The sequence below is a fragment of the Lipomyces chichibuensis genome (assembly GCF_038497645.1).
Source record: "Lipomyces chichibuensis strain CBS 12929 unplaced genomic scaffold V1513scaffold_1, whole genome shotgun sequence".
Classification (NCBI taxonomy): Eukaryota; Fungi; Ascomycota; class Lipomycetes; order Lipomycetales; family Lipomycetaceae; genus Lipomyces; species Lipomyces chichibuensis.
Window position 1 is genome coordinate 626,694 of NW_027117453.1, and position 21,485 is coordinate 648,178.

The window sequence follows — 21,485 nt, forward strand, 5'->3', positions numbered from 1 at the left end:
ACAAGTACGGTCTCGATAATCAGTCTAAAATATTCTACAGACACGTCGATAATCATGGACTACCAAAATCGAGCCGGATCAAAGAAAGGTGGTATGTACAAGCTAATCTTATACTCTTTATGAGTATTTCAACAGGCCTAACTGAGACTGACGTGACTTAAACATAGGTGGCGGGGTGGCAGGATTTTCGGAGACGAATGCGGATCGACGAGAGCGACTCCGCAAACTGGCGCTTGAAACTATCGATCTAGAAAAAGACCCATATTTTTTCAAAAATCATTTGGGATCATTTGAATGCAAGCTTTGTCTTACGGTTCATGTCAATGATGGATCATATCTGGCGCACACTCAGGGTCGAAAACATCAGACTAACCTCGCCCGACGAGCCGCCAGAGATCAACGCGAAGGGCGGACCGATCCAATTACTGGGTTGCCTATTACTGGCGCAACTGGCGCACTGGGTGTATCTGCTATACAAGTGCGAAAAAATTTGATGAAAATTGGACGGCCGGGATACCGGATCACGAAGATTCGTGATCCGATATCGAGGCAAGAAGGACTGCGATTCCAACTACAGTATCCTGAGATCGGCACCGAGATTGTCCCGCGACATCGGTTTATGAGCGCATTTGAACAGAGAATTGAAAATGCGATGGAGAATAAGCAGTTTCAGTATCTGTTGGTTGCTGCTGAACCGTATGAGGCTGTTGCGTTTAAGATCCCGAGTAAGGAGATTGATCGGCGGCCCGCTAAATTCTGGACCCATTATGACAAGGATACTAATGAGTATTTCCTGCAACTGCTATTCAAGGCCGACAAAGAAGACCGATGTAAGTATTTGGAATGCTTTTCGAAGGACTATTACTGACGTTGAGATAGATGCTGGCGTGCCAGGATTAAACCGATAATATGGACTGCAGAAATTTACTTTGTAGAGTGGTCAATTTGATATACAATTAGTTGATGTAGCCATGAACAATATGATCTACTGCACAAAATGCCAGAGACTCAGATCATAATCACATAATTGACCGCTACGGTAAAAGTCACGAAATAAAAAAGATGATATAAGGTTCAGATCCCTACCATGAGCCATCCAATAATCCCAATATCCGTCAGCCATATTTATAACAAATTGCAAATGTAGAAAAATATGTATATCGAATCTAAACCATAAAATACGTGATCATTTATACAAAAGCAAACACAGGACACCACCACATATAGAACTCCAATTTCCGAATGACACAATTGAATTAAGTCCAAATCTCCGTTCCGTCCGGATATGAATACTCGCTTCTCAAGACGGATTGATTCAAGCTGCGAGGAAGTTCGTGTTGATTCCATAGCGAGCGATTTGACAAGCTAGCACTGTCGAAGAGAGCATCGCTAAATGAATCCTCCGACCAGTGCTCGCTAGCGCTCTGACTTCCCCGTTGCCGGAAACGACTCCTCTCACTGTCAAATCTGATCATTCCACGAGTAATTCCCAGGTCCTTGCAAATACGCTCTACTTGATCCGGTGTTCTATCGGAGAAATGTACTCTAAACACTGTACCATTGTCATTCCGAAGAGAGAGTTGTAGGCTTCCAATTGTGTTCGCAATCGCCTTTACGTCAGCAACAACTCTATTCAAATCCGCGATATGACGATCTACACTCTCAGTAATCGAATCGACAACATTTTCGGTGAGTTCTGCATACACAGTCGAGAATGTGAACGTAGGACTGAGATCAAATTCCAAAAAAGTGGTATTGAGGGCAGTCTTAATAGCCGCAGGGTCGTAAACATCCCCGACGTTTGATTCAGAACACTCGAGAGCCGGAGCGTTGCAAATGAAGTAGAAGTTGCCTCGGCTATCAGTAGAAGACAACGTGTCGACATCGCTAGACATAGGTAAATCGTACTGATTTATGCCAATTGAGGTGAATTTCCGGCCCTTCACACCCTTAGAAACCAGCTTCGAACTTTCAAAACCGCCAGCACGCGCAGACGCCGACAAATTCGTAATGACATTCGCCATAGGACGAACGTTGAAGCAGAAATATCGCACCGATCCACGAGATCTCAAACCCGGGAGAGAATATCCCTGCAAGGATCTGCTCAAAGTTCCGCCGGTCCACTTTGGACTCAAAAATGGATGAGCAAAGGTAGTTCCGTGACCGATATTGGACAGTTTTGCCGCAACGGACATGAACCGAGGCGGATCATATTTGTTGGCGTGGTGTACTTGCTGCTGAAACGCTCTAGATGAAAACGCACTTGTTGAGGCAAAGCGTCGAGACGTGTTGGAGTACCAGGACTGGCTTCCGGGACGCGATGTTGGACGCGGATATGGACTGTGGGGTACAGGAATAGGCACTCTGACCGGAATAGGCTGGCGACGGCCAATGAAACCGCCTCCGCCTCCTCCTCCGCCATTTTGTCTTCCAGGTGGCCAGCCATCCTCAAAGGCCTCCCTGACATGACGCGCAGTGTCGACCGCACGGCGGTACAAAGAGGATATGGCCTTGTAGACCTTGCGACTGGAAGCCATGATGGCTCGAGAATGATATTGTGGGGATAGCAGTGATGAAACAGCGACGCGGTGAGTTGTGGCGAGACGAGCTGGAACACAAGAAGCCAGTCGGCGGCGAGTGACTGGAGATAGGGTAACGGCGCATAAGTTGCCTCAGACTGAGGGTCTTGTGTCCAAATAGAGAATGAGGCGAACGCCGCTATTCAGCCCATTCGACGCTATATCGGCTCTATGACAAGCTGGGCTCACTAGTTGAAGTAGCTATATTTACCATGTAAGGCACGCTGGGATACAATTATAAATGGAGAAAGTTAGCGAGGCTGGGTTGTGCAATACGAAGTAACTGCATTCTGTACAAATTGTACTTTTATTTCCCATGTTCCCCAGGTGGATTGGGAGTTTAGAGGCAGGCTAAACTCACGATGACCGACTGCGCAAATAGAATGATAGATAGGACCACAAACGTCAAGTAGCCGACATAGAAGATTAAAATCCGGGTAACTGATGGGGGTGTTCCGCCCGGCCTGGGTTAGCTTGCGATTGCAGACCCGTTCACACAGGCGCCGAGCCGGGAAAGAGCAAGTCGTAAGAATTATAATTGCAACGTTAACGCTGCCCACTAGAAAATCGGAGACTGACGAAATTTCTGGCCGAATATATACGACTAGGAAGGTAACTCAGAATCACATCAGAACATGTCAGACGCGAGATCGCTGTTGGCGAAGGTAAATCGGAATTGTCTTCGAAATGGGTTTAGAGATAATGAGCCATTACTAAATGTGACTCTAGGCCGATAAGAAGGCGAATTCCTCAGGACCATTTGGTTTGTTTGCCAGCAGTTCTAGATTTGAAGAGGCTGGTGATGTCTACGTCGAAGCCGCGAATGCGTTTAGATTAGAGAAAGATCGTAAGTGCTTTTTACCTAGTTGATGATTGGCGGTACTGTTTTAGTGTTTCTAATGTTGACTTTTGATGTAGTTAATAGCGCGGGAAAGGCGTTTGAGAAGGCCGCGCAAATGCAACTCAAATCAGAAGCCAAAGATGAGGCGGCCAATACTTATATAGAAGCGTACAAATCATATAGAAAAAATGATCCTGAAGGTATACGGCACGAAGTGACGCTTGCAGCCATGGCATGGAATAACGATTTTGTAGAGTCCGCAAGGGTCCTTATACAGGCTATAACTCTATTTACCCAGAGAGGTCAATTTCGACGAGCAGCGACATATACCCAAGATCTAGCCACTCTATACGAAAATGAGCTGGATGATCTGGATCGGGCAATGGATGCTTACGATGAAGCCGGCGAGTGGATGTCAAATGACGGTGCTGAATCGTATGTGAATTTTCGACTTTGCACTGGCGATAATACTAAGTAGTTGGTTAGACTCGCGAACAAGGCATGGCTGAAAGTTGCCGAGATCGCCGCCATAAAGGAGGACTATCCCCGTGCTATTGCCAAGTACGAGCAGGTCGCACGCAACAGCCTTGGAAATAACTTGACAAAGTGGAGTTTGAAGGATTACTTTTTCAAAGCGGGCTTATGCCATATTGCCAATAAGGTATGATCGTAGAATTGCGATAGTCGTATGTTCTGCTGATTTGCGCCAAGGATATTATCGCCGCAAAGAGAGCTGTCGAGGAATACACAGACATGGATCCCACATTCTTTCAAACCCGAGAACAGGTCTTGCTATCGGTAACTAACCTATATATGTGATGCTCGTGATGAAATCATCTGACGCGTACCATACAGGACATCATTTCAGCCTACGAGGATGGCGATCAGGAGAGATTTACGGACAAGGTCTTCCAATTTGATCAGTTCTCCAAATTAGACAAGTGGAAGACCACGTTACTACTACGCATCAAGAGCTCTATTCAGGAGGAAGAGGACAATATTTTGTAGAGGAGGATACATTATGGTTTCTTGTTCCTATGGTCCTTTTTCTCTGTTTTCTCTTGTCGCGGCAAACTTTCACATTTGTGCAGGTTCTCTAATCGTCTTTCGCGTGTCTGATCGTAAATAATTGAACAAGATAATGGGGCTATCTATCTAAATGTATAGGCGGGGGCCGTGTGGCATTCTCAGTAGGTCACTTTGCGTACTAGTAACATATTAATTCCATCGCAAAATGTGGAAAGATGTTACAAACATTGAATTCCATGACAATTATACACAATAAACCAGATAGACAAAAATACATGCAACAGAGATGTCAATACATCAAAACATCTATTCAAAACGGTCTTTTCGAAAATGCCTATTCAAAAACGAACTCTTGTTAGTTCAGTTGGATGTAGTTCACACGATCGTACACTGTCCTAGCTCGCAAGTATGGGTCAAGACCGACATAATCTTGTCGCAAACGTTTAGCAACTTCATGTCGCGCATTTTGAGCTTCACTTGACGAGGAATAAATCCATGTCCACGTTGCGTCTTCGTATTCTCGAATAAGCTTTGCTCGCACCTCCAAAAGCCGTTCTCTAGTCTCGGTATCCTTCAGTAAGTCGTCCTCGCCTGGGATAGGCTCGAGATACTTGTACTCCCACTCGACGGGGCCTCCTAGTTCCTTCCAAAGAACATCGCGATCAATGAATTCAGTCATATCATCAAATGTTCTGGCAAAATGAATTTTCGACGCTACAACGGGATCTAACCAGCCCTTGATAATATTCCATATACCCTGGAAGATCCAAGGAGCCTTGTAAACCAGGCAAATACCAAGACTTTCGGGATAATGGGCTTCAAAACACTTGACCATAAACTTCACTGGCGCGTAATCCATGTTGGCAAGCTATGACAGAATCAGCACAAAGCAAGCCTACGTAGTTATTCGACACAAGGACATACCGAGAACTGGCTAAGGTCGAAAAGGACAGTCGCCGTGTCGACAGGTTCCTTCAAACACATACGCGCTGTCTCCATGACGTAAACGGTATATCGATTCAGTGCATCTTCAGTCTGATCGCCTTGCCTGTGCAGTCTGGCGCGTACGGTACATATTGGTCGGCCGACCTTGTCGCGTCCATGAAGGTACGACTTGCCTAGCCGAACTTGCTTTAGAAAACCTTCGTCGTGCTCAGCCAGAGCAGCACCTTCGCCCTTGAAGACAATTGCCTCTACATCCATCTCTTTCAACCGCCAATGCATGGTAGAAACCATCATGACATGCGCCTTTTGAACATCCCACTTGCGTGCACGAAGAAAACGAAGCAGCAGGCCGTCGGGATGATCGGCTTTAACCATACTCCAAAATGCGATCCTCAATTCCTCGGGAGTCATCTCAGCAAGTGCCTCCTTGAATTGTTTGGACTGTCCATACTTGTCATTTTCATCATCAGCTCCTATGGTTGGGCTCGACAGTGTCGACGCAGTACGGGAAGGTTTAGGTGCAGCCGCATCCTTGGGTTTCTCTCTATCCTTATCTTTATCCTTGTCCTTCCGCTTCAAGATTCCGAATCGCTTTTTCTTTGATTTTTCGCCGTTGGCTGAGGCATCAGTGTTGATTTCCGACGGCGGCGCGGCAGAGCCATTGCCCGATGTGGTGCTCATTGTGTTGGTAATCGTACTGGACTCTAGTAAGGACGGAGGAGGAGAGACGCTGAATGTTCTCATCACAATTGTCCACAGCTCCTTGAGCCTCTGCTCCTGCTCGGGTGTGAGATTTCCCGGTCGTCCCGGGGCCTGATCGTGGGGCATGTCGAAAGGCGGCGTGAGGGCGATGAAGTCGGGACACGGAGGGAAGCGGAGGTCAGTTGAAGAGGCTAGTGCGGCCGATGGATGGAATTCTTTGAGACGGGCTTGTGAGTTTCGCACGTCGGAATACGTAAATAGCAATACAGGTGAGGCACGAAGCACGATGCGGAGTGGCGAGAATCGTCCAAAGACAGTCTTCAGACGATATACCATGAAGGGAGGAATGGCTTCACAAATGAGATGGCCGCGGATGCCGGGGTTTAAGTTTACGCTGACCCAAGACAGCTCGGCTCCTAACCTGATCAGTCAGCAGCTATCAGCCTGCGATGGTCTGGTCGCGTGCATGCTACATTTATCACCCTCAGCGAGTCATTATTATTTGAAGCAAGCAAGTATCTTCGAGAAAGACATGACTGCCATCCTACGAGCCTACAACACCCAAGGCTTAGCTACAAATGGCCAGCAGTAGTGTGCATTCGCATATGTCTAAAGTAATGTTGCTAATTTGGTGCGAAATGGGCGGGCAAGTAATCTCCGGAACAATTTTTCATTTTGCAGGAGCCACACGCGACCTAATGAAACTTCCCCTAGCCAAACCTGGTAGGCCATCACAGCGGCATATATACCATGGTCTCACTCCATAAATCACGTGACGTAAACAAAACGCGTCTTCGTCTAATTTGGACCACCACTCCCGCAGCAGAGCACTTAATCGACATCTCTCTAGTCCACTGCGTCGAAATAACAACGATGTCTATTCAGAGATCCAGGCGGGCTTCACGACCGACGACGCCTCTACGCCGATCAGTATCCCGACCGGGCCAAACATTCGCGTCAACGGAATCACCATCGTCATTCCCCCTCGAGGCCTTGAAACCTCAGCTTTCGGAACTCAGCGACTCTCTCGCGGACCTTGACACAAATTTCCAGTACCTGGATATCATGCACGAGAATTTGGCACGATTCAGCGAGAGCTTTGCTGCGTTTCTGTACGGACTCGAAGTTAATGCGTGGTGTGTTGATTTTCAAGAGGTATTTGGTACCTGACGCCTGACTCTTATGTAAATCACTAACTCCTTTGCGATAGGCGCCGACCACAGACTCATTCGAAAGATTTCATGAGCACGAATTTCTGACAAGTAAGAAGCATGTGTGCCGATGATCCACTTGAGTCTCTGTTGATATTGAGTTAGATCAAGCGAACGCGGAAATTTATTCTCTAGAGTCAGCTAAGAATAATGACTTACTCCCGGCCGAGCAAAACGCTGCTCTTCCGGTATCATCGCCAAAAAATGCTCCAAATTTAACAACCAGGCGGGGCACTTCATCGTCCAAATCGGGTGCCATGCTTACGAGCGAATCAAGAAGTCGTCCACAATCACGGTCAATTGTAGGACGCACAAGCCACTCAATACCTACGAACTGATAGAAGAACATGTGTATCATAATGTAATATATTTTATGTGTACCTATCGCGTATATCACAGCAATATCATATCGGGGACTTAACATTTAGTCAACTTTCAACTGACTAACCTCAATATACTTGTACATCACAAATTTAGCTTATAACTTTCCCTCCAACTTCTTCAGTAACGCCTCGTGAGTCTTCTTGAGTGCGTCAAAGTCAGTAGGCTTTCCAGGCCATCCGATACCAAGGCCTTCAGCTTCATTGGGTTTCGGAATAACATGGAAATGAACGTGCTGAACGACCTACATCATGCACAAGTAAGCAGAATTAAATAATAAAAACAGAAATTGCATTGTTAACACACCTGATGAGCGAGCGTGCCGTTGTTCTGAAGAACATTATACTGGAAAGCATCATCTTGTGTGGCACCGAGCGCTAGCGCGATCTTGCGTGCGGCAGGAAGAATTTCTGCCAAGTAATCGTCTGGGATCTCATGCATTTTGGCGCCATGAACCTTGGGAATAAGAAGAGTGTGTCCTTCCGCAAGAGGATTGATGTCGAGAAAGGCATACACCTTCGATGTTTCGTAGACCTTGAATGCCGGGATCTCACCTATTCATTTTGTTAGCTGATTCCTGTAAGAATCGTAGTCTGATCGCACCCTTTATAATACGGCAGAAAAGGCAGGACATTTTAAGCGGAAGATGGATATACTCGTTATGATTGGCGTCACGGTTTCTCGCAGAAATATGGGATTAGCATATCCGTATCATAGTTTCGTTGATGGAGAGCCAAGTCGTGATCCAGCCTCACCACACGTCACCGTCCGATTTTCATAGTTACATAGATATTGATTGTCATCACAAGATGCTTGTACCCTTAAACTTCAGGGGTATATTGCACAACGTGTTGCAAAGTGGCTGAGCCGCGAATCTGATGACCGATTTGTATAATGGCGAACGCGCGTTCGAATATCCAATTTTGTCAGTGAGGATAATCAGTTAGTAAAACCATATTTAGTTCATTGCTCCATTTTCCAATTCATCTGCCGAGGCTAGCCAGGAATCAACAGAGCATCGGAGGTTGCTGCGACGCCGGTTTTGTCTCGATTTCGGGACGATTTATCCTTGCTACTGCTCAAAGTTGTCGCTATGACGCCTTCACCACCAATTCATACGCGTCCTGTGTCGACTACACAATTGAATCCATATGCTCCAAAGTTCTACAACGTGTCACAAAGTTCTAATATATATCAGCGCGTTGTCCTCATCCACGGAAGCGCAGGACCTCCGAACACTACTTTCGACGCATCAGTGACGGTGTATCATCATTTGTCAGAGTTCCCACCACAATCCTATCCAGTATCAGATGGTTATTTTAAAGCATTGGTTCATTTAAGTCCAGGACAGAATGATTTGAAATTTGTATTTCATCCGGGGAGTCTCGGCGGTCCGACACTAACAACAGATCTTAAGTTGGTGTACACTCCGCTTTTGCAAAATGCGCCATTGCATCTCGCTATTCTTCTGGCAAGGGATAGTGAATGCAAGTTTGATTCACCTACGTATAAGAAAAATCAAGAGGGAAATGGATTAGACACAGCGATTAGGAAAATGAGAATGGCGGGCTATTTATGGCAGGCGTTTACCGGTGAGCAAATGTCAAGGGCGGGAATGGGTAGAAGAACATTTCGGCTACACGAAGAGTGGGGACCGGATACTTTATCAAAAAATGATTCGACGTGTCGGACCACGTCAAAGGTGCACATAATCAGGTCGAAGAAAACAATAGCTGGTATGTTTGGTCACAGCCAACTTTTGGAAGTGCTAAACATGTATAGAAATTCGTGATCCAGATGTTGCACAACAAAACCACAATGGAAATAGGAGAGGAGACCTTTTTGGTATAGCAGTCGACGCCATTAGAGATTACGGTGGGATTTTTGCGGAGACGCCAAACAATGATGAGACTCATGTTGCGGTATTATTTATGGACACACAGTGGGACAACAAAATGAAGTTGATTCGAGGCCATGCAGCGTTGGGTGGAGGATCTGGGAACGTCAAACTGGGAATATTTGGCAGCCACGCTATATATAGTTGGCCTACTTGTTTCGAGGAAGTTGTTCCCTGCGTAAGATACTTGACCGTTTATAAACTGCTCAGGATACTGACGATCACTATCAGTTCATGGATGACACAAAAGCGGACATTCGCGAGGTTGCTAATGATGCTGGCGAGCCCGGTTTGAACTTCCAAGCGGCAAATGTCGGCATTGGGGCGTTCTTGCACGAAGTCGGGCACCTGCTTGGCTGCCCGCATCAACCGTCAGGCATAATGCTCCAAGGATATACGACCTTCCATCGAAGCTTTGTCACCCGGGTAAGTCGATATTATTGATTGCTTTTGACCGGCCTGTTATAGCTCGAATAGGAAGTCAGAATCAGTAGAGAATCTCTAAGAATTGCTTTACCCAAGGACGAATGCGGATGGCACAGGTATGCCTATTTGCCACCTAATTATTGACCTCGTTAACGTACCTTACAGACTCGATCTCCTCCGGTTCCGGTGTCATCCAATGTTTAGACTACCACCAGAACCTATCGTCCCGAAAATGAAGCCCGCACTATACCCCGTTGAGAATGGCGCGATGGTGATCTCCAATACCGGCATCTACTTAATCGAAGTCCACTGTGACGGAGGCTGCAGAGCACACTTGGAGTATCCGGAAGGACCGCAGAAAGAAGTATTCCTATTCGAAGATGAACTACGGTCGCTAATGCCTGCCAAGTATCGCGTAATTACTAAGCCGATGAAGCTAGAGATTTTGGTCCTGGGACAGCAACAGCTCACTGTCGAAGATTTTAGCGATGCGGTCAAGAAGGCGAGATTCGAAATTGGTCGTCGTCCGGCATTCAGTAGTATCATATCAAATCCTGATACGTCGAACGGAGCGCAGAATATCCAGGTATTGTTCCGAAAGGTGAAGCACATACGAATATATCACGGCAGCGCGGTCGATGGAATGGAATTTTTCTTCGACAGTGGATCGGCTATGTTTGGTAACCGTGGCGGATCACCGTCTGATTTCAATATGGAGACGAGCGAGAGTATTGTCGGAATACACTTGCGCACCGGTGCTTGGGTCGACGCGATTCAGGTCATAACCAACTTAAAGCGAAGGTGAGCACTTTTCTCATTCGTGGAATTCCTGAAGGGCAGCGACGTAATAAAGGATTTATAGTGCGGTATACGGAAACGCCCTTGGGGGGAGTCCATGTGATCTCATTCCACCGTTAGGATATTATATGATCGGAATTCACGGAACTGTAGATGTAAGTAGCCCATCTCTTCGAGTGTGCGCTTGCAGAAGCTCACTTTAACGTAGCACTGGTTAACCCGAATCGGTATCATATACTCTGGTGAAAAGTTAGATGCATAACGGACGAATTTCTATCTTACTCATTATGTTTCTGTTACTGGATTTGACGAGAATGCATATGCTGGTTTAGGGCATGCCCATCTATATAGAGCCGCAGTATCAAGGGAATCTCACGGTAACTTACTACAGAGAATGCTGTGGCAATAGTATATTTAATCATGGAGAGTACCATATATACCAACATGACATCTTAAATAACAAAAGTAATGAGCAGATCTACAATATGCCATATTATAGATTCCGCACCAGTTCTGTGTCTCTCCTCGTATCGGCATTTATGCATGACTGACCACCCGGAAAATAGTCCACGGACTTAAAGATTGCGATGCAAGCTACTGTCCTACTTTTTGTCAGCTCGTCAAGTCCAGTAAATGACTGTTAAAAATGACGTTAAATTTTTTTTGAAACATTGGAAATAGAACCGGTGCAAATTCAATAACAACCAATATAAAATCTAGTTACATTGTCCAGGTTTGAGTTTGTGATTTTCTGCGCCGCTCCGGTTCGCTTGCCCAACGTCATTAGATGCCTCCTACTTCGGACAGTGTCACTAGATGTTCCACGTATCCAAGTCGATCCAATCATGATCATGCGTAAGTTGGAATTTGTGAGTAGGATATAGTATTACACGAAAAAAATAGCGTGTCGGACGAGATTCAAGTTCGGAGGAGGATTTAGCGGTGCTCTTTAACATCCGAGCAAGCCGCTTCGAAGGAGATAGCCTCCATACATTTCGATTCATATCAGATACGTCACAAGGCTTGCAGAACGTGCGCCGAGCTAAAAATGAGTGATGCCAAATTCTTTGCAAAGGTATGTTGTTTATACTGAAAAAAGCCAATGCATATATGATTTGTAGCTACTTTTGTTGAACATTTGCTAATGTATCGAAACGCAGGGCAAAGCCGCCGAGTTACGGCTCGAATTAACATCTGACAAGAAAGACAAGAATTACGTGCGCCGCAAGACTGCATTGAAGAGAGTAGTTGCCAATATGACGATGAACAATAACGAGATGATTCAATTATTTCCCGATGTTCTGGATTGCATAAAGTTAGATAGTTTGGAGATAAAGAAGATGTACGTCGAATATTTGTTGGCCGGAAACTGAAGTTCTTCCTAACATGCGGTTATTAGGTGTTTTCTTTATTTGATAAATTATTGTCGGCTAAAGCCTGATCTTGCGAACAAGGCTTTGCCGGTGCTGCTTGACGATTTGCGAGATCGATCACCGCTGGTACGGGCACTTTCGCTACGGACGGTGTCCTGTATTTCGCTTCCGGCATTCAACGAGGCTTTGGTAGATCCTCTTGGCAGGCTGTTGAGAGATCCTGATCCATACGTGCGAAAGACAGCAGCGTTTGGAGTCGCAAAATTGTGGGCTTCCGATGCGTCACTGGTTGAGAAGAGTGGATTAATAGAAGGCGTCAATCAGTTATTGGTTGATTCCAATCCGACAGTCGTGTCAGCTGGGTTAGCCGCCTTGACGGATATCACGGATAAGTCTGAGGGCATGAAGCTTGCGATTGGATATCAAGATGCAAGTAAGCTCGTGCAAATATTGGGTGATTGCAACGAATGGTCGCAAACGTATATTCTCTCGGCACTGATGGCTTATACGCCTCAAGACCCTGCCGAGGCTTTGTTAATGGCTGAACGTCTTAGTCCGCGCTTGCAGCATTCCAATGCGTCCGTCGTGCTTGGAACTATTCGTGTGATTCTATATCTAACGCATTACATTTCCGATGACTCGGCAATTCAGGGATTGGTAAAGCGGTTTGGTCCCCCACTGGTGACGTTATTGTCGAAGCCACACGAGATCCAGTATGTTGCGTTGAGGAATTGCTTCTTGATTCTGCAGCAGTATCCACAGATTTTGCAGAACGATATTAAAGTCTTCTTTTGCAAGTACAACGATCCGATTTACATCAAGGTCACAAAGTTGGAGATTATATTCTTGCTGGCATCAGAGCACAATATCAAGGAGATCTTACGCGAGCTGAAGGAATACGCATCCGAAATCGACGTGCAGTTTGTTCGAAAAGCCGTCCGCGCGATTGGCAAACTTGCAATCAAGATTGACAGTGCGGCACGAGACTGCATTGACACGCTCCTGGATCTAGTAGCCACGCGAGTTTCGTATATCGTGCAGGAAGCGACTGTTGTGATCAGGAATATCTTCAGAAAGTATCCGAACAAGTACGAGTCCATTATTTCAGTTCTGTGCAAGAATCTAGACTCGCTTGATGAGCCAGAAGCGAAGGCGGCTATGGTTTGGATAATTGGGCAGTATGCGGACAGAATCGAGAACTCGGATGAGCTGCTGGATGAGTTTCTGTTTACTTTCAAAGAAGAAACGATTGAGGTACAATTGGCATTGTTGACCGCCACTGTAAAGTTGTTTATTCAACGACCAGCAAAAGGTCAGGAACTTGTCTTGCAGGTGCTTAAGTGGTCGACTGAGGAAACGGACAATCCAGATTTGAGAGACCGAGGATACATGTACTGGCGATTGCTGTCGTCTGCGTCAGGAAATGCGGACATTACACGACAAGTCGTAATGTCAGAAAAGCCTGCAATTTCGGTCGAATCAGACAAGTTAGACGCTCGCACAATTGAGGAGTTGAGTCTCAATATTGGTTCGTTATCGTCAATATATTTGAAGCCAGTCAGCCAAATTTTCAAAGGCACCAAAGCGCGGCAGTTGGAGCAGAGTCCAGCTTTGAGAAGGAGTGACTCCAATTTTGAGTCCCCGGGCTTCTACCCGAATTATACAGCCGCTAATTATTTCTCGACGAATGGAGGGGATTTGTTGTCAGAGTGATTAGGAAGTTGTAATACCTGACAATTTTTTTTTTTTTTTTGGATATGAAGCGACGTTGTATGTTTACGCTCTCCTGCACTTGTATTGTAAATTCGAGAGATCTTATCCGTATTTCCAGGTCCCATGCCATTGGTCGATTGATCTTCGCATTATTCTAATGTGAGTTTATTCATTCTGCCACGGCCGAATGTTTAAGGGAAAGAACGAGACATCTTCGGGTTAGGGCCGGTGCATAATATGGGGCTCTGTATGGTCATATTCTTGCCTGGGGATCCATAGTTAACTCGTAGTTTCAAGGGCACTGCAAGGGCACTGCAAAATATAACCAAGGTTTGACCGGATTAATATGGCCGTGATTTTGCCATTGTTTCAGCATCTTGCGACCCTCGTCTACAAGGTGCTTTATGGTGCTCCTCCAAGCTTCTGCTGGTGGGGATGGAAATGATGTCATCTTGTCATTCACAACTGTTATAGAGTTTATTTCTTCTTATTTACCTGTACCCTTATTGTTGTTCCGGAGACAGTCGGTGACTGGACAGCGGTGATGAGTCTGCTGCTGACCTTATATACAAAGTATATACGAAACTAATCCCTCGACCAGGCGCAATCAGGCGAATTAAGTGCCGGAGTGTATTACATATTAGATATTACGCGCCCAAATGAATGACAGACAGACATATCTACAGGTTTTGATTTGTGCGGCAGAGGCAGACGGAGATTAGTGCCCAATCCCGCGACAGGGTCCATACTCATCACAGTAGTCTGACAGCCGACGAATGCCGTGAAAATCGAGACGCTATTTGCCAACAAGCCTCACAACTGACTTCGCTCAGCATCACTCTAGAAGCGGCGGGGATCGGTGGTCCGGCAAGAACATTTTATTCTGCAAGCTCGGCAGTGTTTGGCTGTAGCGTATCATAAAGTAATGTTTGACTTTTTCGCTAGATAGTAGTGCAATGGCTATGCGTTATAACTCAGGACATATATGCAGAATATTGGTGCAAGCAACGCCTGGACAGGCACCAGTCATGATGCATTTCAGAACGTAACTTGGTTCTGGAAATAGTTCCGCCGGCCATCGCCCCGAGGGGGGTTTGCGCCCGTAGCGGACAGCGGCCATCCGGTGTCCACCACAGTTGCGCTGAACCCCCACTACGCTACCTTTTAACCCATCGTCTTCTCGTTCTCCATCAAGTCCCCAATTGCTCTTTCTCGGTCTCACCTATCGGCCACGCAATTGAATTGGTTACGTCCAGCATGTCCTTCTCCTCCTTCTCACAAGCATCTGATCTGCCCACCTGGGCTAAGCTCCAAGAAGCATATGACTCTGTCGGCAAATCGATATCCGTCAAAGAACTCTTCAAAGCCGACTCGGACCGCTTCGCCAAGTTCTCGCGTTCCTTCATCAATTATGACGGCTCCGAGATCCTCTTCGACTTCTCCAAGAACATCATTAATGAAGACATCTTTAAGCTCCTCGTCCAGCTTGCCGAGGATGCCAACATTGAGTCGCTGCGTGAAGCCTTCTTCGCCGGCGAGAAGATTAACTTCACGGAGCAGCGTGCTGTCTACCATGTTGCTCTCCGCAACCAGTCCAACAAGGTCATGAAGGTCGACGGCAAAGATGTCACCCCAGAGGTCAACCGTGTTCTCGCTCATATGAAGGAGTTTTCAGAAGAGGTCCGATTCGGCAAGTGGACCGGATACACTGGCAAGCCAATCAAGTACATAGTCAACATTGGCATCGGTGGTTCCGATCTCGGTCCTGTCATGGTCACCGAGGCCCTCAAGCACTACGCCAAGCGTGACCTCGAGGTCTTTTTCGTCTCCAACATTGACGGCACTCACATCGCTGAGACCCTTCGGGTTGTTGATCCCGAGCAGACCCTCTTTTTGGTCGCCAGCAAGGTATGTTATGCGCACAATTTACCGTTTATCAGCCGTTTCTAACGGCATATTTAATTGTAGACTTTCACGACTGCTGAGACCTGCACCAATGCGAACACCGCCAAGGCCTGGTTCCTTGAGTCTGCCAAGGAACCCGCCTATATCGCTAAGCACTTCGTTGCCCTGTCCACCAACGCTGAGGAGGTCGCTAAGTTCGGGATTGACACCAAGAACATGTTCGAGTTCGAGAACTGGGTCGGTGGTCGTTACTCCGTTTGGTCGGCTATCGGTTTGTCCGTCATTCTTTACATCGGTTACGACAACTTTGAGAAGTTTCTCAAGGGTGCCGAGGCGATGGACAAGCACTTTACCGAGCAGCCCCTAGAGTCCAACATCCCTGTCATTGGCGGTCTGTTGAGTGTCTGGTACAACAATTTCTTCGGTGCTCAAACGCACCTCGTTGCTCCATTCGACCAATACCTTCACCGATTCCCCGCCTACCTGCAGCAGTTGTCTATGGAATCCAACGGCAAGTCCATCAACCGTGCCAACGAGTTTGTCAAGTACTCCACTGGTTCGATTCTTTTCGGTGAGCCTGCCACCAATTCCCAGCACTCGTTCTTCCAGCTCGTCCACCAGGGCACCAAGCTCATTCCCGCCGATTTCATTCTTGCCGCTCAATCCCACAACCCTATTGAGGGCAATCTTCACCAGCGCATGTTGGCTTCTAACTTCTTTGCCCAGGCTGAGGCTCTCATGGTCGGTAAGACGGAGGAGGAGGTCAAAGCCGAGGGCAACCCCGAGAGCATTGTGCCCCACAAGGTTTTCTCTGGCAACAGACCCACCACCAACATCCTGGCCCAAAAGATCACCCCCGCCACTCTTGGTGCTTTGATTGTCTATTACGAGCACCTCACATTCACTGAAGGTGCCATCTGGAACATTAACTCGTATGACCAATTCGGTGTCGAGCTCGGCAAGGTCCTCGCCAAGTCCATTGGTAAGCAGCTCGACACACCCGAGCTTGTCGACAACCACGACTCTTCCACCAACGGTTTGATCAACCAGTTCAAGAAGTGGTCTGCTTGAGTGCATAGCCTGGAACGAACTGTTATGTCTGGAACATAAGCTGTAGCGTATCTAAAAGTCATAATAAAATTACATTGGGACGCGAAAAGAGGATTTGAAGGTTAGGACTCTGTTTGCAAGTTTTGCCGTAGCTTAAGATGAATTAATTGTCTTATGCGATTTTGTTAAACAATGGTACCGGATTATGTACAAGCAGTATTGGGTCGTCAGTGACTTATATATAATAAAATGCACTTCAATGAAATATCCAGTCTATGAGTTAAGATCTACTCTACAATCTTGTTGCCTGACTCTTCCTTCACTGTGAAAACATCATCCTTGTTGGTACTGACCTGGCGGACGCCAATTATCTCAACGTCATTAGCCATCTTCACTATACCCTCGACAGGCACAATGGTCTCCACAAAGTTCTTTCCTTGAGGCAGATTCCCTTCAGGACCCTCCGGAATCAGATCCGGATCAATCTCCTCGTCCATGATGGCTTTCAGAATCACGAACGCACCGACTTTCGAAAGGACAATACTAGATTCCTTACAGTTGGTAGCTGCAACACATTCCAGGCATCCGTACCTACACCGGCAACTCTCAATACGATCAATCGCCATTCTCAGGACGACTTCTAAAAACTCAAACACCTTTCGCGACATGCCAGATCCCCATTCGCTCACTCGTTGAGAAGCGAGCGTAGCACCAGCGCTATGCGCGTCATAAAACGTTAACCGGGCAGGTCTCTTTCTCGCTGTTTCGCGACTCGCAAATTCCTTTTCGGGCGCTTTGCATTCGGTTCTGATATCGGAGCCACTCGACATCACGATACTAGAAGTCATGGCGATAATCATGTGTTGTGCTGCATGAATCGCGCCTGCGAGGTGCAATTTCTTGTCTCGCAGCAGAGCCAATGCCCGGTCGGGGACATCAACCCAGAATCCCTTTGTGTGCAGTATTACCGGCGGCGTGGTCGTTACGTCGACGGCATCAATAATACGCCCCTTGGCGTCCCTTTTGTAATAGCCAAATACGACCATCGTGACTTTGATGTTGCCAAAGTACGCGTATTGTAACGGATGGCCTCGGGCAATTGATACTTCACCAGATGACGGAGCGATGGGCTTCATGGCGTGAATTTCCACCGCGTCGACATCGACGAAATCCCGCTGACTAGTGGTCCAGTCCACATTTGTTCGCTCGATTTTGGCGATCTTGGTGTCGGGGTTGAAGTCACGGACAATGTATGGGCGTCCTTGATGGATATGTATTGCACCTAATTCTTCTATTAGAACTCCGCAACCATAGAAAGTGAGGGCCTTGGTATACCTTCATACACCGTGAAGGAGGTTCTTGAAGCTTCGATTTCTTCGACGACAATGTTTCGGCCATTAGTAATATCAACTACCGCGTATGTATCCTCGTCGATATCTCGAATAGAAACACAGCGTGATGGCATCGGCAAAAACCGCGGATGGCAGGTATACAATTCTGGCGCACTGACCGATTTCATCGACTCTTTAACTAGTCTTGAGAGCACCAAATCCAGCATTGAATGTCCAAAAAATTTCTCGTCGGTCTCGATATGGATAGGAAGCTCATATGCCGCGCATTGGAGATGTGATTCCAGCACAAGTGGATTCTCAAGATCGAGAAGCACGTCCGCGTATGGCTGCTCAAACAGCTCATTTGGATTCTGCATGAAGTACTGGTCAATTGGATACGCGTCACCAATTAGTACCGTCAGTGAGTCTTTATTCCGTCGTCCAGCGCGCCCGCTCTGTTGCCGCATATTCGCAATGGAAAACGGAAATCCCACAATTAACACCGCGTCTAGGCTGCCAATATCCACACCCAATTCAAGCGCATTTGTCGCGACAATTCCCAGTAGTTGACCCTCAAACATATCTTTCTCTATTCGACGTCGGTCCTGTGCCGTGTATCCCCCGCGGTAACTCATCACGCGATCGATCATCTCTTCGCGTTGAATGTTGACCAGTTCTTGACGAACTGCTTTCATGAGTAGTTCACACATTTTTCGCACTCGACAAAACGCAATCGTCCGTACTCCCTTACAAATAAGCTTCACAAGCATCTGCGTAGCTTCAGATATTGCGTCTTTTCTTCCAAGTGCAGGTTCATTCCGATCTTTGTACGGACAGTTCCACACTAAGAAATGCTTTTCACCCACTGGAGAGCCGTCATCGTCAATAACTTCGATATCATTAACGCCGAATATCTTGGACATCTGTTCCCGAGGATTGGCGATGGTTGCGGAGCAAGAGATAAACTGCACTGAATTATTACCCATCGATGCACATAACCGCCTCAGACGTCGCATGATAAAGGCAACATGAGACCCAAAGAGACCATTATAAACATGAAGCTCATCTACAACCACGTACTTCAGATTGCGAAAAAACGACCGCCAGTGGTTAATTGACGGCAAGATAGTCACATGTAGCATATCCGGATTTGTGAAAATAATGCTAGCCTCCTCTCTAATCCGTTGTCGCTCTTCCTTGGGGGTATCGCCGTCATAAGTATCTACCACGATATCGCATAAACTTGGGATCAACCTTAGAATATTCTGTAAAGCACGTTTTTGATCTTGTGCCAGCGCTTTGGTGGGGAACATATATATAGCTGTTGAATCACGGTCTTGCTCGAGTGCTCGAAGAACCGGGACCTGATATATTAATGATTTGCCAGATGAAGTCGACGTTGCAACGATTACGTGTTTGCCATTGTTAATGTCGTTAAGAGCCAGTACTTGGTGCGAATAGAACTCAGTGACGTTGTTGGCCGTGTACAAGGCATCCGCCAGTTCTTGAGAGATCAAGAATCCTAGATCGCCTACGCGCGTTAGACTTAGCTGAGAATTTCATACATGTGATGTACCAAATCGAGCGGCCTGGGCCGGGAATACCAGAGCTCCGTTCTCTACTATTTGTCCTTGATAACCGTCATCCATTGTCAAGTCCTCCACAATCTCCAGGATCGGCCGCCTTTCTCTGGGTACTAGAGGAGGATACGGCACATTTGTCAGATCTCGCTCAGGGGTATTGCGTAATTGCGGAGGTTCTATAGGGACGTAGCCTTCAAGTTCCGATAAAATTACCATCTCCGGACATAGGCCTGTTGCCGTACACGAAGCCATGAACTTGTTCGTAGCTTCAGCGAACCTCCTATTTCTCTTGCCAATTAATTTGGTCATGTTAGCCGTGCTGTAAGTCGGCATTTTAATTAGATCCTTTCCTTTTGGCTTCCGTTTTACTTCATCTGATTGCAACTTGGATACCGACTGTTTCAAGTCCTCCTCCACAAACTCAAACACAAGCAACTGTTGCGCGTTCTCGATGTCATCTGAACTATTTATCTTGAAAACATCATTGCCAGCATCTTTACCTAACGTTGATCCCCCTGTAGCAACACGCTCCTCGTAAACTTTCAAATCGTTCTCATCTACATACTCGAATCGGACATTATTCGGTAGAAGGAACTTGATTGCAGCTATATCTTGCAGAGTTAACTCTCGCTCAGCCTGTCCCTCAACTGCTGATTTCAAAGTCTGGAATAAAGGCGCTATATGCTTTCTCGCTGATAAAAATGTGTAGACTGTGTTGATTGCTCGATGTGTAGCTTCTAATTTCCGAAAATAGGCCGGCCATTCTGAGATTGTTGGCGTGGATGATCTGGATCTAGACTTCTTATTGCTGTCCGTTCGTGCCTTCTTGGAGACCCGCGTTGTTGCCACCTCAGAATCAGACGCAGTAGACGCCGACCGAGGTTTCGGCGGCATCTGCAAAATTCGTGAATGTGAAATGGTAGAGTGATTTATGGGCCTTATTTGTTTGTCGGCTGTGCAATACTTCTGACTCGGTCGCGTTGGGAGAAGTTGTGCGAACGCGTTGACAAGCCTTGCGTTGTTCAGCGTTAGTCCAACCGGACTGCATGTATCATTGTTGTCATACATCCGACATCGAAACGGTAAAGATCATGTCATTCTCACACGCTCTGGAATGAGACGGGAATGAGAATGAGAACATTAAAATACGGTTTGGAAGTTCATTAGCAACATTTGGAAACACATATTGTCATATGGCTGACATATCATTCACTGTGAGTTTCATCCGTCGGCAATATTTACCGCTTCTGCAAGCGACGCAGATTTGTACTAATTCTAGTTTTTAATTCATTCGCTCCCAAATCGCTGTTCACGATAGTATCGCATTATTCATCTAAAGTTGCTGGGGCTGAGCAAGTGCGAATAACTATATAAAAGCATAAACGCAACTCTTCCTTACATAGCAACCATGATTATGCTAATATCTCATGACTCTCAAGTTTCTGTAATTTTTTTAGCAATATTTTTGGTCCGTAAATCAGAAGACCTGCACTTTTTCTTGGGAGAACACTGATTACTAACACTTTAAGGGCTTATGGCGGAGTGCACTGGGTTATACATAAGATCATCCATATTCCACCGGAGATAGCTGTCGAATCTTGAGATTTGCAGCGCTATCTATGTGAACATTGAGCATCGGATAATTCACCATGATTTGTTCCCTCATGAGCAGACACCCAGATATGAGTGAATTTAGAAAAGACCTTTCGTTGTTTGTTTAC

At 46.4% G+C, this 21,485-nt stretch overlaps 10 protein-coding genes across 10 annotated transcripts; 6 read left to right on the plus strand and 4 right to left on the minus strand.

The window, feature by feature from the left end:
• On the plus strand, positions 1–1,077 carry V1513DRAFT_435377 (uncharacterized protein). The gene is made up of 2 exons (XM_066896607.1): positions 1–91; positions 168–1,077. Exons 1-2 carry the CDS (start codon positions 55–57, stop codon positions 866–868), a joined length of 738 nt encoding a protein of 245 aa, XP_066756610.1. The 5' UTR covers positions 1–54; the 3' UTR covers positions 869–1,077.
• On the minus strand, positions 937–2,581 carry V1513DRAFT_435378 (uncharacterized protein). The gene has a single exon (XM_066896608.1). It carries the CDS (start codon positions 2,535–2,537, stop codon positions 1,257–1,259), a length of 1,281 nt encoding a protein of 426 aa, XP_066756611.1. The 5' UTR covers positions 2,538–2,581; the 3' UTR covers positions 937–1,256.
• Positions 2,582–2,923: 342 nt separating this feature from the next.
• V1513DRAFT_435379 (soluble NSF attachment protein) lies at positions 2,924–4,758 on the plus strand. Its single transcript, XM_066896609.1, has 7 exons — positions 2,924–3,244; positions 3,309–3,426; positions 3,498–3,620; positions 3,675–3,855; positions 3,907–4,081; positions 4,132–4,218; positions 4,276–4,758. The coding sequence occupies exons 1-7, from the start codon at positions 3,215–3,217 to the stop codon at positions 4,426–4,428; spliced, it is 867 nt and encodes a 288-aa protein (XP_066756612.1). The 5' UTR covers positions 2,924–3,214; the 3' UTR covers positions 4,429–4,758.
• Positions 4,352–6,479, minus strand: V1513DRAFT_10044 (CRAL-TRIO domain-containing protein). Its single transcript, XM_066894112.1, has 2 exons — positions 5,374–6,479; positions 4,352–5,317 (listed from the first exon to the last, which is right to left on the minus strand). The coding sequence occupies exons 1-2, from the start codon at positions 6,430–6,432 to the stop codon at positions 4,805–4,807; spliced, it is 1,572 nt and encodes a 523-aa protein (XP_066756613.1). The 5' UTR covers positions 6,433–6,479; the 3' UTR covers positions 4,352–4,804.
• Positions 6,480–6,969: 490 nt separating this feature from the next.
• Positions 6,970–7,355, plus strand: V1513DRAFT_372289 (DASH complex subunit Dam1-domain-containing protein; the record flags this gene model as incomplete). The annotated part of the gene is made up of 2 exons (XM_066894771.1): positions 6,970–7,232; positions 7,307–7,355. The coding sequence occupies 2 exons, from the start codon at positions 6,970–6,972 to the stop codon at positions 7,353–7,355; spliced, it is 312 nt and encodes a 103-aa protein (XP_066756614.1).
• A 301-nt stretch (positions 7,356–7,656) lies between these two features.
• V1513DRAFT_435388 (HIT-like domain-containing protein) lies at positions 7,657–8,411 on the minus strand. Its single transcript, XM_066896610.1, has 3 exons — positions 8,292–8,411; positions 7,995–8,242; positions 7,657–7,932 (listed from the first exon to the last, which is right to left on the minus strand). The coding sequence occupies exons 1-3, from the start codon at positions 8,320–8,322 to the stop codon at positions 7,786–7,788; spliced, it is 426 nt and encodes a 141-aa protein (XP_066756615.1). The 5' UTR covers positions 8,323–8,411; the 3' UTR covers positions 7,657–7,785.
• A 70-nt stretch (positions 8,412–8,481) lies between these two features.
• Positions 8,482–11,268, plus strand: V1513DRAFT_435389 (putative peptidase family-domain-containing protein). The gene is made up of 7 exons (XM_066896611.1): positions 8,482–9,424; positions 9,471–9,763; positions 9,817–10,011; positions 10,063–10,127; positions 10,177–10,812; positions 10,874–10,964; positions 11,018–11,268. The coding sequence occupies exons 1-7, from the start codon at positions 8,782–8,784 to the stop codon at positions 11,069–11,071; spliced, it is 1,977 nt and encodes a 658-aa protein (XP_066756616.1). The 5' UTR covers positions 8,482–8,781; the 3' UTR covers positions 11,072–11,268.
• A 589-nt stretch (positions 11,269–11,857) lies between these two features.
• Positions 11,858–13,895, plus strand: V1513DRAFT_422391 (Clathrin/coatomer adaptor, adaptin-like protein; the record flags this gene model as incomplete). The annotated part of the gene is made up of 3 exons (XM_066895975.1): positions 11,858–11,884; positions 11,970–12,151; positions 12,209–13,895. 3 exons carry the CDS (start codon positions 11,858–11,860, stop codon positions 13,893–13,895), a joined length of 1,896 nt encoding a protein of 631 aa, XP_066756617.1.
• Positions 13,896–15,152: 1,257 nt separating this feature from the next.
• V1513DRAFT_371877 (Phosphoglucose isomerase) lies at positions 15,153–16,871 on the plus strand (the record flags this gene model as incomplete). The annotated part of the gene is made up of 2 exons (XM_066894757.1): positions 15,153–15,803; positions 15,864–16,871. The coding sequence occupies 2 exons, from the start codon at positions 15,153–15,155 to the stop codon at positions 16,869–16,871; spliced, it is 1,659 nt and encodes a 552-aa protein (XP_066756618.1).
• A 148-nt stretch (positions 16,872–17,019) lies between these two features.
• On the minus strand, positions 17,020–20,762 carry V1513DRAFT_392976 (uncharacterized protein). Its single transcript, XM_066895306.1, has 3 exons — positions 19,758–20,762; positions 18,186–19,712; positions 17,020–18,132 (listed from the first exon to the last, which is right to left on the minus strand). Exons 1-3 carry the CDS (start codon positions 20,656–20,658, stop codon positions 17,138–17,140), a joined length of 3,423 nt encoding a protein of 1,140 aa, XP_066756619.1. The 5' UTR covers positions 20,659–20,762; the 3' UTR covers positions 17,020–17,137.
• Between the last annotated feature and the right edge of the window lie 723 nt (positions 20,763–21,485).